The 15,963-nt window shown below is 46.4% G+C and overlaps 1 protein-coding gene across 5 annotated transcripts in view; it reads right to left on the reverse strand.

The window, feature by feature from the left end:
• The window catches only part of Osbpl3 (oxysterol binding protein like 3), a 164,026-nt gene that overhangs the window by 74,040 nt on the left and 74,023 nt on the right, over positions 1-15,963 (reverse strand). For all 5 annotated transcript variants that reach the window (XM_055611789.1, XM_055611784.1, XM_055611785.1 and 2 more), the window contains one exon: positions 8,583-8,811. In XM_055611789.1, the coding sequence (XP_055467764.1) occupies positions 8,583-8,675 (93 nt within the window). In that variant the 5' untranslated portion in view covers positions 8,676-8,811. The remainder of the gene's footprint in view (positions 1-8,582; positions 8,812-15,963) is intronic.

Below are 15,963 nucleotides of genomic sequence, written 5' to 3' on the forward strand. Positions count from 1 at the left end.
ACACACACACACACACACACACACACACACACACACACACACACACATTTTCAGGAGTCTCTCTCCATTTTCTTTCATTTCTCACTTTTCCTTAATGAAGCTTGCTTTTCACTTTGCTTACAGCCACGGGTACACATCTGTCTTTGCCCATCATCACCATGAAACACTGAGCTGGGAGCTACTGTCTCAAGAGGACCCTCTGGTGGCCACTGATTGCCCTTGAAAGTCCTTGAGTCGAGCACATTAGGATACAGCAAGGGCCCAGGGCTCTCAAAGATCTGCACCCATGTCCTTAAATGGGGACACGACTGCCTTTCTTTCTCAAGTGACTTTTCCATTTGTTGCAAAGGTTAGCAGGTACCCCTGGTGCTCTGTCGCATCTTTCTGCCATGAGCCCAGGTAGCACAGCATTATCATGAGTCAGGCCCACATTCTGCTGCCTTTTGTACCACCCTGAATCCACAGGAAAGGAACCAAGACATGGCCAGAAGACAGGGTGACGTGGCAGGAGGGTCCCGCAGTCATGTCTCCATAATGTACTGTAGTGTTGACGCAGTCCACACCTTAAAAAGCAACCTGATCAAATTTAGTGCCTTCAAAGTAAAGAAGTCGACGTGATTATGAATTTTTTTCCTCTTCTTCCTCTCCTTTCTCTTCCTTATTCTTCCTGACATCAAACTTGCCATCCCCCTGCCTCAGTCTCCCAAGTGCTGTGATTACAGACATGCGCCACCACATCTGGCTCGGATCTCAGTGCGTTCAATACTCAACTGAAAATATCAACACCTGAGCACTACACTTTCATTCACCGTGCAAAACTTAGCAAATTCTCTCTCAGTCAACCTACCTGCCCCTATAGATTCTGGCACTGAGCCCAGGCTGGTTGTGATTTCTGAAGTGTAGCATAAGCTAACAGCCTGCATAAATTAACTCTCCTCAGGTGACCCAGAGGGGACTCAAATGCCACCAAAGATTAGCCCAGGGACAGCAGGGTGACAAGAGCAAGCTGAGTCACTGTGGGGAGACTCAACCAGCAATGAACCTCCCCCTTTCCAGCCCCAGGCTGAGAGGAGAACAGCACCTGCGAACTGTCTTAGCAGAACTTACTTTCTCATCTCTGATTTTCATGGCAAATGCTAATATTGAATTAAAGAGCGGGAGCTGAGGCCTCTCTCCACACAGGGCTTTGCATCAGCTGGTTTCTTATTTGTGATACTCTGGCTCCTCTGTCCTCCATAGATTCACATCTCCTGCTCAATACATATTTAGTAGCAACTTCTCAACACAAGCAGTTGAAGAAAAACAAAAGACCAAAAAAAAAAAAAAAAAGAAAGAAAGAAAAAAAAAAAAACTAAACAAGCAAACACCTTGGCTATTTATTGAGCTCTTCTAATAAAGACAAGCCATGCCTACTCATTGAGAGTTCCAAAGAGACTATGACAGTCAACCCCGCCTGACTTCTAAAATGTATGACTTTGAAATTTCTAGGCAGGAATAAAAGGAGGGTAGTGGAAAAAGACAAAAGAAAATTATAGTTACTCCTATTTTATGTTTAAAAATAGCAATTCTGTCTGCTGGTTATACATCCCTTCGCCTGCTTCATGGATCCACAGAACAGTCTCCACTGGCATGTTTTTTCCAAGCAAGTGCACGCTTATTCTGCCAATTCCTTCCGTGACTTGACTGTCCTGCACTGAGCGCCCCTCAGGTGCCAGCCCAGGTCCTCTCATGTGGAGTGTCGCTTACTTCTCATCTTCTCCTTCCAGAGAGCAAGCTCATTTAACACAGACACCTGAACAGGAGAGTATCTACACAGACTTGCACAGACACATGGATGAGGGGATCTACAAGGAAGTGAGAGATACATGAATGAGGGAAATCTGCACGGAAGTGAGAGGTACATGGATGATGGAATCTACACGGAAATGCACGGCTTCCTAAAATTTTGCACATGCAAGTCTGTAGCAGAAGGCCACCCGTAGTACTCTATTAAAACTCTACTTTATTTGGGTTGTTAGGCCTCTACCTCCCTCCTACCAAACCCCCAACCTTAAGTAGGAGAGAGAAAAGGTTAATGGGGAGAGAGGGCCCACTTACCAGCTGTTTAGGATCAAGGGCTTCTTTAGGGCTCTATACCAATCTCCGTCAACTGCAGCTAGCAGTCTCCTCCATGCTGCTGCGCCCCAGGGAGTTTCTCTCTGTCTGCTCCAAACCAGCACACCTGGTCTCTGGTCTCCAGACTGCTCCACACCACACGCCAACACCGAACACCACCACACACACCTCCTCTTCTCTTTCTCGGCCTCATACATATACTGTCAGAGTCCTAGACCACGCCCTCTCCGTGCGGCATGAGGAAGGCCTTAACAGCTGGTGACAAACTACAGCCCAACTAAAATCCCACACTTGGGATTAAAACTAAAACCTATTTACGTAACATAACTGAGTTTACAAAGAAACCAAAACTTGCATTAAACAAGTCTGTTATAGAAAGTCCAAGTTCATGCCTGTAATCCCAGCACTCAAGGAGGCAGAGGCAGGCAGATCTCTGTGAGTTCGAGACCAGCCTGGTCTACAGAGTCCAGGATAGCCAGGGCGACAGAGAAACCCTGTCTCGAAAAGCCAAAAAAAAGAGAGAAAAAGAGAGAAAGACAGGAAGGGAGGAAGGGACGGATGGAGGGAGGGAGGGAGGATGGGAAGGAGGAAGGAAGGAAGGAAGGAAGGAAGGAAGGAAGGAAGGAAGGAAGGAAGGAAGGAAGGAAGGAAGGAAGGCAAAGTTCAAGTCAATTCAAGAATCAAAGACAAGCAAATTCAGTTTAAGGACCAGAAAGAAAGTCTGAGGTAGAGATACTCTGATCACCAGTTGGCTGTGCCAGATGAGAACTTAAGAGGAAAAGATTGAGAAGGACTAAGTCTCATGGTCAAGAGGGTGTCTTCTTCTCTATGTGTATGATGTGAATGTGGTATGTACGAGTGTGACATGGGTAGTATGTGATGTGTGTCAAGTGTGTGGTGTGTATATGTAAAATGTGTGTAGTGTGTGGTATGTGTATGTGTGTGACATGTGAGGTGCGTGGTATGTGTGTAACATGTGTGCATATCCGTCTGTGCAAGATGGGAGTTTTAAATTCAAGCTTTTAGTGCCCCTTTCTGCTGCCACCCAGACGCCAAGCAGAGGAAAATGTGGAAAGCCACATACTTCCAGGCTGTCTTATATTCATGTCATTAAAAAAAAGTCTGCAAAGAAAATGTAGTGTGTAGACACATTCAGTACACACACACACCACATACACACACAATACTGCGGTGGAAGTTTTGCTTTCTTTAAAAACTCAGTTATGTAATGTAAATATGGTTTTGTTTTAATCCCAAGTGTGGGATTTTAGTTTGGGCTTTAGTTTGTCCACAGCTGATAACTCGGTGTATGGTCTTTGCCAGCTGGTAATGGCCTATTTCATGCAGCACGGAGAGGGGTGTGGTCTAGGACTCTGAGGAAGATAAATAGGAGGGGGGTGGGGAGGGAGAAAGAGGGAGAGATAGAGAGAGAGTGTGGCATGTGGCAGTTTGGAGAAACCAGAGACAGCGGTGTGGTGGCTTGGAAGCAGGCGTTTCACCGCAGGACCTCCGAGGAAACTGTTTGCTGTGGACAGAGATTGGCATAGTTCCTAAGAATCCATGGACCCTAAAAAGCCAGGAGAAGTAAAGGGGTCTGGGGCCTCTCCCCACCAAAAAAAAAAAAGAGTTTAAAAACAAGCGCAACACAATACAGTTTCTTTGGAAAGAAATCCTATTCTGCCTGCAGAAAGGGTGGCATCTTTTCATCTGTGACAACATGGAGGAATCTAGAGAGTTCTGTGCTAGGCACCGGAAAGCACACTGCGCTCTTATGTGGACATGTCATCTACGACTTGAACTCATAGAAGCAGAAGGTAGGATTAAGGTACAAACACACGGGAAGATTAGAGGGCATGAGGGTGTAGATTCGAAGCTCAAAGTTCCAGTTACTCAGGGAGAACAGAGTCTGCGCATCTAAGGTGCACCGGAAGGGCAACAGGTGAGAACCATGCACCCCGCCTCTCGAATCTGCCCTTCACAGAGTCAGCCAACTACACACTGAGAATGTTCACCGAGAAACAGTGCCCCAACATGTCCAGGCTTTCCCTCCCATCGTCATTCCCTGAATAGGGTACAGCAACTGCTAACACAGTTTTCTACCAGGAATCAAGACCATCCGAAGAATAGAAGAGGGCAGTCTTGTTGGTAGATGAAAGCTATCACATTTCACACAAATATGCCTTCTTGAGTTCTGTTATCAGTGGGCCTCCTGGAACCAATACCATCACAAATACCACGGGAAAACTGTATGTGGCATTTGTCAGCACAGTGTGTCTGTTTCTCTGTGCACGTTCGAATGGGTGCAGGTGAGGCCAGAGGACAACCTCAGGTATTATACTTCAGGAGTGATCGCCTGGATTTTGAGACACGGTCTCTCATCAGCCTGGAGCTCACTGTGCTAGGCTGGTCAGTGAACCCCAGAGGTGTGTGTGTCTCTACCTCCTCAGCGATGGTTTCACATGTGTCTGTCACCACACCCAAATTTATGTGGCTCCTGCGGGTTGAGCCCAGGTCTTTGAACAGCCTACAGACTGAGCATCTTCCCAGTCCGGGATAGCTGATCATAAATGCTCTTGCTGTCCGTACACCAGACATAACTGTGTAGGACCACTGGTGCATTTGTCACCTACTTTATGTTTATCATTCACACTCTACAAAAATGTCAAAACAGCACAGCACTGATTATGAATATGCACAATTTTCATTTGTCAGTTACACCTCAATAAAGCTGAAGAGCTTTATTGTTTTTAAAAGTTTGAAAGTCTCCATGGATCTGAAAGAAAGTAATGATGTAAAACATACTGTCGGCAAAAGTGTTGGCTGGCTCACTTGTGTGAGCGAAGGGAGCAGAAAATGGTCCCCACCTGAGCCAGGCTCACTGCTGCAAACAGATGATGCCGAGGACGTCCTCACAGCACAGCAAATGGAGGTTTTGCCACCTGCTCATCCAGGGAGGTAGACGGCAGCTGAACCTAGTCTGGTGGGGGTCTGGGACATTCCATTCCCTCCACGGAAAAGGAGTCCCCAATGAAATGTGAGACTTGCCCTGGATCAGAGTCCCTGGGAGTGGAAGCCATAGGCAGCAGCACACACCAAACCAAGGCAGGTGACTGCAGATTTCACAGGAGACATGCAAGAAGAGGCCCTAACCACAGCCCATACAAGAAAAACTAACAGCACAGATAACGGCCAGTGATGTCAGCGTGGAACGGGCCCACTCACGGGGCAACCTGAAAGGGGTTTTAAAGTGGCACCTTCAAAACCAGGAGGTGGCTGCACGTGGCTTCGCCAGTTAATACTTTAACCTCCCTCTAGTTCAGCCTGGGACTGTGGAAATCTTGCCGCGTTCAGCATCCTGTGACGAGGCTGGAAACGCACTGCTTTGCTTTATTTAGCAACTGACAGCTGCCATGGGAACGGCTGAGCCCCCAAAGGGCCAGCGAGGAAGAGCTTCTAAGGCTCCTGAGACCAAAGCAGAGTCCTGGCCAGTGTGGGAGGCAGACGATGGGAAAGCTGTGCTAGCCTGGGGCAGAACGCTTTCCTTTGTCAGAAAATGGAACAGTGGGTAGATACACGGCCCCTCCAAAGTGAACAGAGGGTTTGTAACTGGGTTCAGGCTAGCCATGAGATAGACGTATTGAATCCTCTACTTTCTCTGTCACAGAGGAAATATAAATGTTTACAACAATAAAGTATTCGAGTTTGCTTCTTTTGCTGTGATCCAGACCAAAAACAACTTGGGCTTATACACCCCCACTGCCATAGGGGGTCAGCAAAAACCTGGAGGAACACTGTTTCTTGGCTTGGTCCTCATGGCTGATCAGCTTGTTTCTTACACCGTCCAGGACCACCTGTGCAGGGGAGGTACCGCCCACAGTGGGCTGGTCCCTCCTCATCAACACGAAATCAAGTAAATGTGCCACAGCCATACCTACAGGCCAGGCTTACGGAGGCCATTCTGTGCTGAGGGTCCCTCCTCCCTCGTTTGTGTCAAGTTGACAAAACCCTGACCAGAACATAAAACAACTGTGCATGCTGATTGTTCAAATCCAAGTGGAAGGTCCTAAATATAAAAGCTGACCATCTGGTGAAAGAAAGAAAAAAAAAAAGAAAGAAAGAAAGCTGGAGCACCGGGAATTTTATGGAAAATAGCCTTGTGAAAACCAATTCAACTAATCTTAGTGAACACGTTGGAGGAGTTCCTGTAGTGAAGATGGAATGACACGGCTCCTCCGGGGCTATCATACTTGCTACTTCATTGGATGCATCCTCCTCATGAAGTAAAAGAGCACAGAGCAAGACATGCTGCTTGGCGTAAGTTGCTGAGGTGAGAGGACAAGCCACACTCTGCTCCAGTCCAAACCTGAGCTCTGGCTGTAGGAGTGGGAAAGCCTGGCAGCAGCTGGCCAAGAGGATGGGCTCCCTCCCTTCCACGAGAGCAGATCTCTAAAAACCCACAGTGTGTTAACATCAGCCAGTGACAAACTTAATCTTTAAAAAAAAAATAAAACCCCAGAGGCAGGGTAGTCAGGTCAGTGAGCTAACAAGCTTGTCACATGTTTCAGTTTGCTTTCTTTGTTGTGATAGAGACCACAACCAAAAACAACCTGGGGAAGAAAGGGTTTATCTGATGACAGCACTTCACTGTCAAGCCAAGGCAGGGACTCAGAAGGACAAGAAGCTGGAGGCAGGAACTGAAGGCGAAACTATGGAGGAATGAATGCTGCTTACTGGCTTGCTCCCTGTGGCTTGCTGGGTCTATCAAGGGTGGTACTGCCTGCAGTGGGCTGGTCCCCCTTATGAGAATCATTAATCAAAAATGCCCCCACAGACGTGCCTTACAGGCCAATCTGATGGAGGCATTTTCTCAGCTGAGGTTCTGCCTTCTCGGATGACCTGAGTTTGTGTCAGGTTGACAACAAATAACAATAGACAAAAAACTAGCCAACACACCATACAAACACAAGAACACAAAGTTCATTCTAAACAGGTCCCAGCAAAAGCATCTGAAATGTCAACACTCTTACGAGGTGAAAGGCAGAGATAAGAGAGTCCCTGAGCCAGCTAGCCTGGTGTGAGCAGCAGAAAAAACAATGAAGGGACTGTCTCAAATAAAGGGGAAGGTGAAAATCCACATCTGAGATTGTCTTCCAACCTCTACGGCATGTGTGCATCATGGCACAGGTGCAGCCATGTTCACAGACATGGACACAAGTGTGCTCACACACATACACAAACATGCTCTTAACTCTCCGAAGAGATCTTAAAAGGCTCCCTACGTACGAAGCTCACAGCAAACTTTAATTTGCCCAAAATTATGGACTTGTGGGTGGCAAGCACCCTGACTGAGACAAATGTTCAAACTAAGAGACACTTAGCTGAGTCACTATTGTGCAACGTCCCCGAGGTGGGCCGCTGCTTAATTATTGCTTCCAAATCTGGACAAAAGAAAATTCTTCAGCCAGAATGGCTTCCAGGGAAAAGGCAGTGCCCACAAAGCCAGTAAGTGCTAACCAGCTCCAAGGCCTCTGGGGTTGGAAATCCAGCTTTCTTGCTTATCCCCTGCCCTCTGCCTTGCTGAAGCAGGATGGATCGCAGTGATTAACATGCCCTTACTGTCATGGACTGGGCCTCAGCAGATCAGCCAGCAAAGCCACATTGGAAAGGAAACCAAGAAGCGACCAGTGACAGTTACTTGGGAGTTAATGATTCTGTCCTCTCTTTCATGGTTTTCTTCTTGTCATCTGTCCCTGCCTCCTAGCTTCCTTTATCCCAACAGAAAAAGAAAGCAAGTGAGACTTCAGCTACTCACAGACAATCCCGAGGTGTGTGCTTTCATCAAGCTGGGTGAATGGAAGGAAGTGGAGGTGGACGTTGTAATTATTGGAAGAGCGATTATTGCTTATTTTGGTCAATAGGGTATAAAAAAAAAAAGGTGGGATGGGCTGGCCAGATGGTTCAGCCGTTGGCAGCACTTGTCAATTCTTGCTGAGGATGTGGGTTCAGTTCCCAGCATTGTGGAATGGCAACAGACAACCAACTGTAATAGTCCCGGGAGAACCCATACCATCTTCCAGCCTCCACACATGCAGGCAAAACACCCATAAACAGGAAATAAAAATAAACCAATCTTTAAAAACAGAAATGATGGGCCCTGCGGCAAAAGAGATGGAGATTTCGTTTGGCATCTGGTCCTCACTGGGGCAAGTAATCTGGTCTGTGTGACTCAGCTTCCTTGGAGGCAAAATGGGAATGTTAGTGCCTATGCTGGCAGACAGTCACAAAGGTTGAGTAGAACAACAGAAAGACCTGAGAGGAACATGAATTGATCGATTCTCTTCATCTACCCAAGTATGATGACAGGGCTTGCTCTTCAACCAAGAGGTGGCATCTCCCCATGAATATCTGTACCTGCAAACCCTTGTGATTCAATTTGCACATTAAGACTGACATGAGTTAAATGTTACCTGTCGGCTTCCTTGCTTGGAGGAACAGCTACTTGTGCTTCTGGAAGGTGAAACCAGTTTTTGGGACACAGCCAGGTTCTTCTCATCACTCATTATGAAGAGTTTGGGCTCGGTACAGTCAAAATGCCATGAGAAGATGGTGGTGTTGAGAGTAGGAAGTCCTCCCAGGCAGACGTGAGCTCTTAGCCAATGTGTCTAAAGACCATTTTGGATGTGTCAGAGGAAAGCTCTAGAACCAAAAAAAAAAAAAAAAAAAAAAAAAAAAAAAAAAGTAATTAGAGAAGCTATAGATTCCAGGGGTTATACACTGCTTAGCTACACAGTGGTGAGGCCACACCACATATTACAGATGCCAGTGGTCGAAAGGCACTTTGCACCTCTCACAATGGGAAATTTTGTATATGTGGTTTTTCATGTACCTTTGAAATGTGACAAGTTTAAGAACACTAATATGGTAACTTGAATGCAGACACATACAAAACCAGTCAAATATTCCCAAACCACTGTGAGACACTACTTCACATCACTCTGACAACTGTAACAACAACAACAACAATAATAAAAAGTAACTAGCTTTGGGAAGGATATGAAGAAATTAGAACCCATTGATGATCTAAACATAAACTGTATAACCATGGCAGAGAGAAGTTTGACAGTTTCACAAAAAACTGTAAGCACAGAATTATATATAATATACAATTGTACTTTTGAGAGAACTGAAAACCAGTGTTTTAAAGGAAAAGTTACAAAGGACTGCTCATTATCAGCAGTATTTATAATAGATAAACCCCTAAACTGATGACTGTATAGACTAAGTCTAAGAAAAACAATAAGAGTATTATCCAGACATCTAACAGCAAGGCGGAGTTATGCACGTTGTAACATGGAGGAACCTTGCAGACGTCGTGCTAAGTGAAAGAAGCCACACAGAAAAGGCCACATTATACTATTCTGTGAATACGACAAGTACAGAGTCAGCAAACGTGCAGAGCTGGAAGGTCATGGCTTCCAGGGCTTGAAGTCAGGGAAGGACTGGATGTGACTGCCTAGATGGTTACTGGTCCCACAGGAGGTGATGAAAATGTTTTGGAACTAGACAGTGATGGTGGTTGTGCAACACTGTAAAACCACAAAATGTCATAGAAATGCACAGTTGAAATTATTGAAAAAAAAATGAGGTAAATGTAATAAGAATGACACTGTAATTATTTTTAATTCTCTGGGGTTTGTTTGGTTGGTTTGGTTTGGCTTTTTAGAGAAAAGCAATGGGCTTGTTATCCCTAAGAATTTTTTTTTTTTAATTCCTTCTAAAGACATCTGTAATGTGATGTAACAGAAACTGGAGGCGGGGGGGGGGTCACCAAAGTTTTCCTCATCTGGTAGCATACTAGTAATAAAAGTGATCGCTGGGTAGGGACCGTGATACTCACTGCCATATGCTAGAACAAGGATTTCCATAAGGATTCCCACAGGCGCTTTAACAGCCTGATGGGAGAGCATCATCTCTGTTTTACATAGAAGATCACAGAGCCTGTGGTAAGTTAGGTCTCTAGCCAGATCACACACATAGCAAGAGGGGGCTCGCTTTCCTAGCCCTTTACACAGGGAGCTGGAAATAGATGAGCCCCTTGTGGCCAGGTGAAACAGTAAGAGCTATTAGCCCAGCTCAGATGTATCGGGCTCCAGTGTGGCAGACGACTGAAGGTGGGAGAAAAAACACTGACTAGTGCCTAGACATCCCTGTTTCCAAGAAGCTTGGGAGGCTGCTAGCTCTGCAGATACAGGGAGCCTTACACTGAGGGACAGCTCCCCAGGCTGCACAGAGTCTAAGTCCCGGGAAGCACCATTGACATCCACAGCCCTGGATTAAGGGCCGTGGATGTGGGTGGGCAGGGCTGCACAAGGCCAGGACCTTCCTAAACACACTAAGTTCCATTAGGTTCTACAACTTTCCCAGAAACGCTGACAGTAAAACCTATTTTATTCAATCCACTCAGAATGCTCATATGGGCCAATTTCTAAAGAAGGATGCTATATGATTGTCCTGGAGCCAACAAGTCAGATCTGGTGATTCCAAATGGGATCAATTATGAAACACTCAAAATCTTACAATGCATTTCTGGCATTTTGTTTCCTGAAAATAATTATATTTAAAGCCATACGTTAAAAATCAAAACAATGCAGTGAAACGGCTAAGTCTTGGAAGGTAAATTAAGGGACCTATAGTCAGAGAAAGCAATTCCCATTAGCAGTGGTTTGGAAAAGACTGTTGCTGCCCCCCCCCCCCCGTCCCCCGTTACCAGGTTCCTTTGTGTGTGGCCTTCCTGAAGGAAGCATGTCACCCTGGGTGGGTTTTGAGAGCTTCAAGCCTCACCCTCCTTGCTGTTCACTCTCTCTGCTTTGCACTCATGGTTCCGATTCCTGTTCCTTCAGGCATGTCTATACTCTAACCATCATGGATTCAACCCTCTGGAACCATACACCCAAAAAAGCCTCCCACCCGTAAACTGCCCTTGTCGTGCTGTTTTATCACAGCAATAGAAGAGAAACTAACACACCATGTTACCCTAATGTGCTCTCCATCTCTGGAATCATTACAAGCTGGCTCCAACAATGAATAATCCTGAAAGCAAACAGCCCTGGCTGTTGATAAAGTTAGCTCTACTTACAGGGCATGACTAAGTATAGCTGAATTAGGAGCAAATTAAGCTAGCTAAAAAGCGCCAAGAGAAGCTGTAAAGACATATTAATAGTTTGTTTAGTTAACAGTGTTGCCTTTTGTCTAAGAAAGGGGAAAAAAAAGAACCCATGGTACCCTCAATAACTGTGTGTGTGTGTGTGTGTGTGTGTGTGCGTGCGTGTGCGTGTGTGTGATTACTATGGCAACATGTCCACAGTAGACTAGAAATACTAACAAAGGATTTCTGCCTGTGTGTGCCAGGTTTTGTTTTTCTAAGCCTAAGGTTCTGATAAAGTATGGAAGGAGAGGTGTGTGTGTGAAATGTGAAGGAGGGGAACGCCTTGGGCAAGAACCTGAGTCACGGGGATTATGAAAGTTTACCAAATGAGAAGCTCATACCTTGACTCGGTTAACTGCTGAGAGGGGTCACCTTTACCCCTTGACTGGCAATCTCACTTTGGAGGGGACTACCAAGCAAGCCAAGGCTCCTAGTGGGCTAAAACCACGACTCATGGAATTGGCACTTAGGGTTAAGGCCTGTGCCAGCACCACACCCTTTTCGTTCCTGTCTCCTCCCATACCCATTACTAAAGCAGCCCGAGAGTAGGAGCCGAAGAAATACTGGTATTTTGTTCCCTAGCATCTTGCTGCCCTCTAAAAAACATACGAAGCTCATTCTGGGAAGAGGATGTGTTTAGCTCCCAGAGCAGCACCCTGAGTTGAGGGATCTAGAGACCACCAGAGGTCACTATAGAGGGACAACCGCCACATCCACTTGCAGGAACCCTGCAGGGTAAGCTAGAACTTCTGGAGGGAAGGATTCCCACAGCCACTCGCAGGGACTCCGCAGGGCTGGGATGGGCCCACTGTGGGGAAAGGCTTGGCCTCAAGGGACATCTCCTACTTCAAATAGTGGTCATGACTGTGCTGACCTGGGAAAACCGTCATGATAAATTCCTTAGGAGACATGTGGGACCAGGAGTTGCTGATTCTGAGATCTCTGAGATGGGGACCGACCAGTGAAAGCCAGTCAGGTGTTCTCACCTCACGCAGTGACCCCTGGATGGATAAACCTTTAACTCGAGAAACATGCTGATCTGAACAGAATATAATGGCTTTCCTGTCCTAACATGGAATGGCCATTTATATTCATTTTTCTTTTACTGCGGCTTTCCAGTAAAGTGCACCAATCTTAGAGTACATATAGAACTGTACTTTTGCCAGTAAGTAACTCCCACCTGGCTTCGGAAACAGAACATTCTGCAGTTCCCAAAAGCTCTGGGGTCTTCTGGGGCTACACCCCTGTTGAGGAAAGTGTTCATAAATCTCTACAAATTCAGGTTGTTGCTGTTGTTGTTTTGTGCATCCTGTCTATTAAGTGTTTGATCTACGACAGAATTCAGTGTCTGACCCTCTTTCAAGTCAGCCTTATCCCCAAGTTAAGAAGAAGAGTCATAACTCTCCCTTTCCTCTAAAACATGCAGCCTCGTCATTCAAAGCAAGAAGCCAGATGCATTCGGCCAATGCAAAGATACTCCACGAGGCCTCAGAGCTGGGCTGGGACCATTCTCAGCCCTAGCCAGCATCAGATCAAGCTGATGAAAAACCAGTTGTAGCTAAAAGTCCAGCCGGCATGATTTATGGAAACATGCCATTTGGAGGCTTCTACTATGGAAGCGAGAATAAAGTCCTATCAAAACTTGGGGGAGAGAGCTAGAGAGACGGCTCATCAGTGAAGAGGATTTGCTGCGCTTACAGAGGTCCTGGGTTTGATTTCCACTCGCTATGTCATAACCACCTGTAACTCCAGTTCCGGAGGCTACACGGCCTCTTCTGATTTCAGTACGGGGCACGAGGCCCATATGGGATGCACAGGCATGCATTCAGGCCAAAGGGAAAAGTCACACATTTCATCACCACTGGTTGCTCCCACAAGCAAGATAAGAGTAGGGCAGATGGCTCAGTCCATAATGAACTTGTTACACAAGCAGGATGACCTGAGTTCAGATCCCTAGCACCCACATAAAAGCTGGGTGAGGTGGGACAAGCCTATAACCCCAGCACTGGGCAGATGGAGGCAGGCAGATTCCTAGCGCTGTTGGGAAGCTAATCTGGCTGAATTAGCAAACTGCAGATTGGAAAACTAAGGTTGGGGAGTGGTTGGGGAAGACACTTAAGCTCAAGCTTTGGCCTCTATATGTACGTACACACACACACACACACACACACACACACACACACACCTGGTTAATGTCAACTAGGAGAGGTGGGAAATGGTGGCAGCTGTTCAGCTGTCAGCAGGGATGAGGCCTGAGCTCAGACACTTGGGCAGGTTTGAAAAATAGGTTTTCCTTGTAGGGATGGAAACAACTCTCATGAAGACCAGGAGGCATACAGTTCCAGCTAATTTGCAGTATCTCAGGAAAGCAAACAAATAATGCCCCGAACTGGCACCAGAAAACCACAACAGGGTACCCACTTCTATGCTTCGGCAAAAGAAACTACTCTGATTCAGGTGTGGGCCTTTTCAGCGGACACCTCAAAGAAAACCTCTACTTCATATACTGCGAAATTAGAGGTACAGATTTGGCGATGTGACTTAAAATGCCTTAGAACAGAAATTCAGGAGTTTCAGAAGTTTCTAGAAGCAGGTTTGACTCGCTGTAACCTGATACTGGTAAGCAGCCCTGAACCCTAAGTGAAGTGCTAGCTGGTCTCTCTGAACTATCTGACCACTGGCCTTTGCAGAACAACAGTGTCTGCCACTGGTGGATGAGCACTGAAGCTGAGTCAAAACAAAGCCTCCACTCTGCTCCCCGAAGGGCAGCTCCAGGTAGAAGATGTTCCATTGTACCTGTTCCCTGTCTACTGATCCAGATGCTTACCCCATGTGGCATATCCAAACAGAATGCCATCTCCACCAGCTGCTCCTTCCTGGTCCTTGCAGAGCCATGCCAGCAAGGCCCACGTGTGCAGCTGTGAGACAGAGCCTAGTGCTTGCAGTAGTGCCCAAGTTTGTACCCGAGCCATTCATTCACCTCTACTGACTAAACAAAGATTGCAAACCACCAGTCATTCACAGAACTGTGGATCACAGAGGTGGATTCTCACCCGAAGCAAACATTCTTTCCGCAAGAGCCCCACCTTATCAGTTTGGCCCCTCCCTCGTCAGGAACGACATTCTGCCTTATTTGCTAAGCTATAGTTTTCCATTGATTAGGAGTGACATTTACCTCACTGTGAGTTCCATACACTGCTTTTAATTTCCTCTCTGGAACTAGAGAGAAAAGGATTAACTACCTTCCCAACATAACCTACACCAGAACGACTACCACTTTCACCTCCTTCCCGGCACACAAACAGCCACATCTGGATGTACTTACTCCAATGTGTGCCTGTGAGCCATATTCGTGCATGCAGACGCCCATGGAGGCCAGAAGAGGGTGCTGGAACCCCTGGAACTAGAATTACAGGTGTGATGCCTAAGTGGGTGCTGGGAACTGAGCGCCGGGCGCTCTGAGAGGGCGGCAAGTGCTTAGCCACTGAGCTGTCTATATCTCCAGCCACATCTTTGTTAGTCATTTTTCAGGTGTCATCTCCAGCCCTTATGAGTACAAATGTGAAACTCATCTCTTTGTGCTTCCCTTACTAAAAGACAAGATTCACGTGTTTTCCAGAGAGAACATGCGGACACTGTCACGTCCCTCACTGTTATTGTTGTTTGTTTGCATACTTGTTTATTTCTGAAAACAGTGTCAGTTTATATAGACCAGGCTGTCCTGAAACTCTAGAGCCTCCTGTCTCTGACTCAAAGTGTAGGATTCTAGGCATGTACCACTATACTCGCTGCTTCAATTATTAATTCAGCTTTGGGCCCTGACTTTAGAAACACATTTTTCTCTGGTTCCATTGTCCTTACAGTTCACTAGGACAGGGAAGCCATAGAAAATGCTGGGAAGTGGGGTTTGCATCTCCTGAACAAGACTTGTTCACTTCCTTGGGGCATCCAGGGCTTGGCCATTTTCTTATGGTCTTTGTTATTGAATTCCACTGTGCTAACGTTGAGCCAACTCTAGATAATTCTGAGAGTCACGGTCACTGTCTAACGCATTCCCAGGGCGGTTTGTGTGTGCATCGTTTGAGGCGTGTAGCTAGTATTCTTGATGCTTCTCTTACACTGCACCCATACTTTCATTTGTGGGCCATGACACGGCAGACATTCCTGCTCTACCAGACATGTGCTTTTCAAATCGTGGTCCTAGGATGGACCACATCAGCCTCACTTTGGAACTTATTTGAAATGTACAGTCCCAGACTCCAACATGATTACTGAATCTCAAATGAGATTAGAACTCATCAGCTCATTCCACTCTGTCCTCTGAGTGGTTTTGATACCCAGGTCTAAATTCTACCTGCACAGATTAATAGTTTATCCTCAGCATCGCATCCCAAGTCTCTGGTATTTATTTCTCAGTGCCCTTGGAGGAGAGCCTGACCACCATTCCAAGGCACACCGTGCCTGGCTGTTTACCCACGCCACAAGTGGGTAGCAAATATCAGTTCCTCATGTTTCCAATCACCATTCCCATGCTTTAGCAAGGCAAGATTTTGTGTGCCACTCCACACATAACCAAAACACAGATGGGCCAGGGTGGCTACCTCAAAGCCCACCCCAGTGGCATACTTTCCCCAACAAGGCCA

Source organism: Psammomys obesus, unplaced genomic scaffold (assembly GCF_907164565.1).
Source record: "Psammomys obesus unplaced genomic scaffold, mPsaObe1.curated_primary_1811, whole genome shotgun sequence".
In the NCBI taxonomy this organism is placed as follows: Eukaryota; Metazoa; Chordata; class Mammalia; order Rodentia; family Muridae; genus Psammomys; species Psammomys obesus.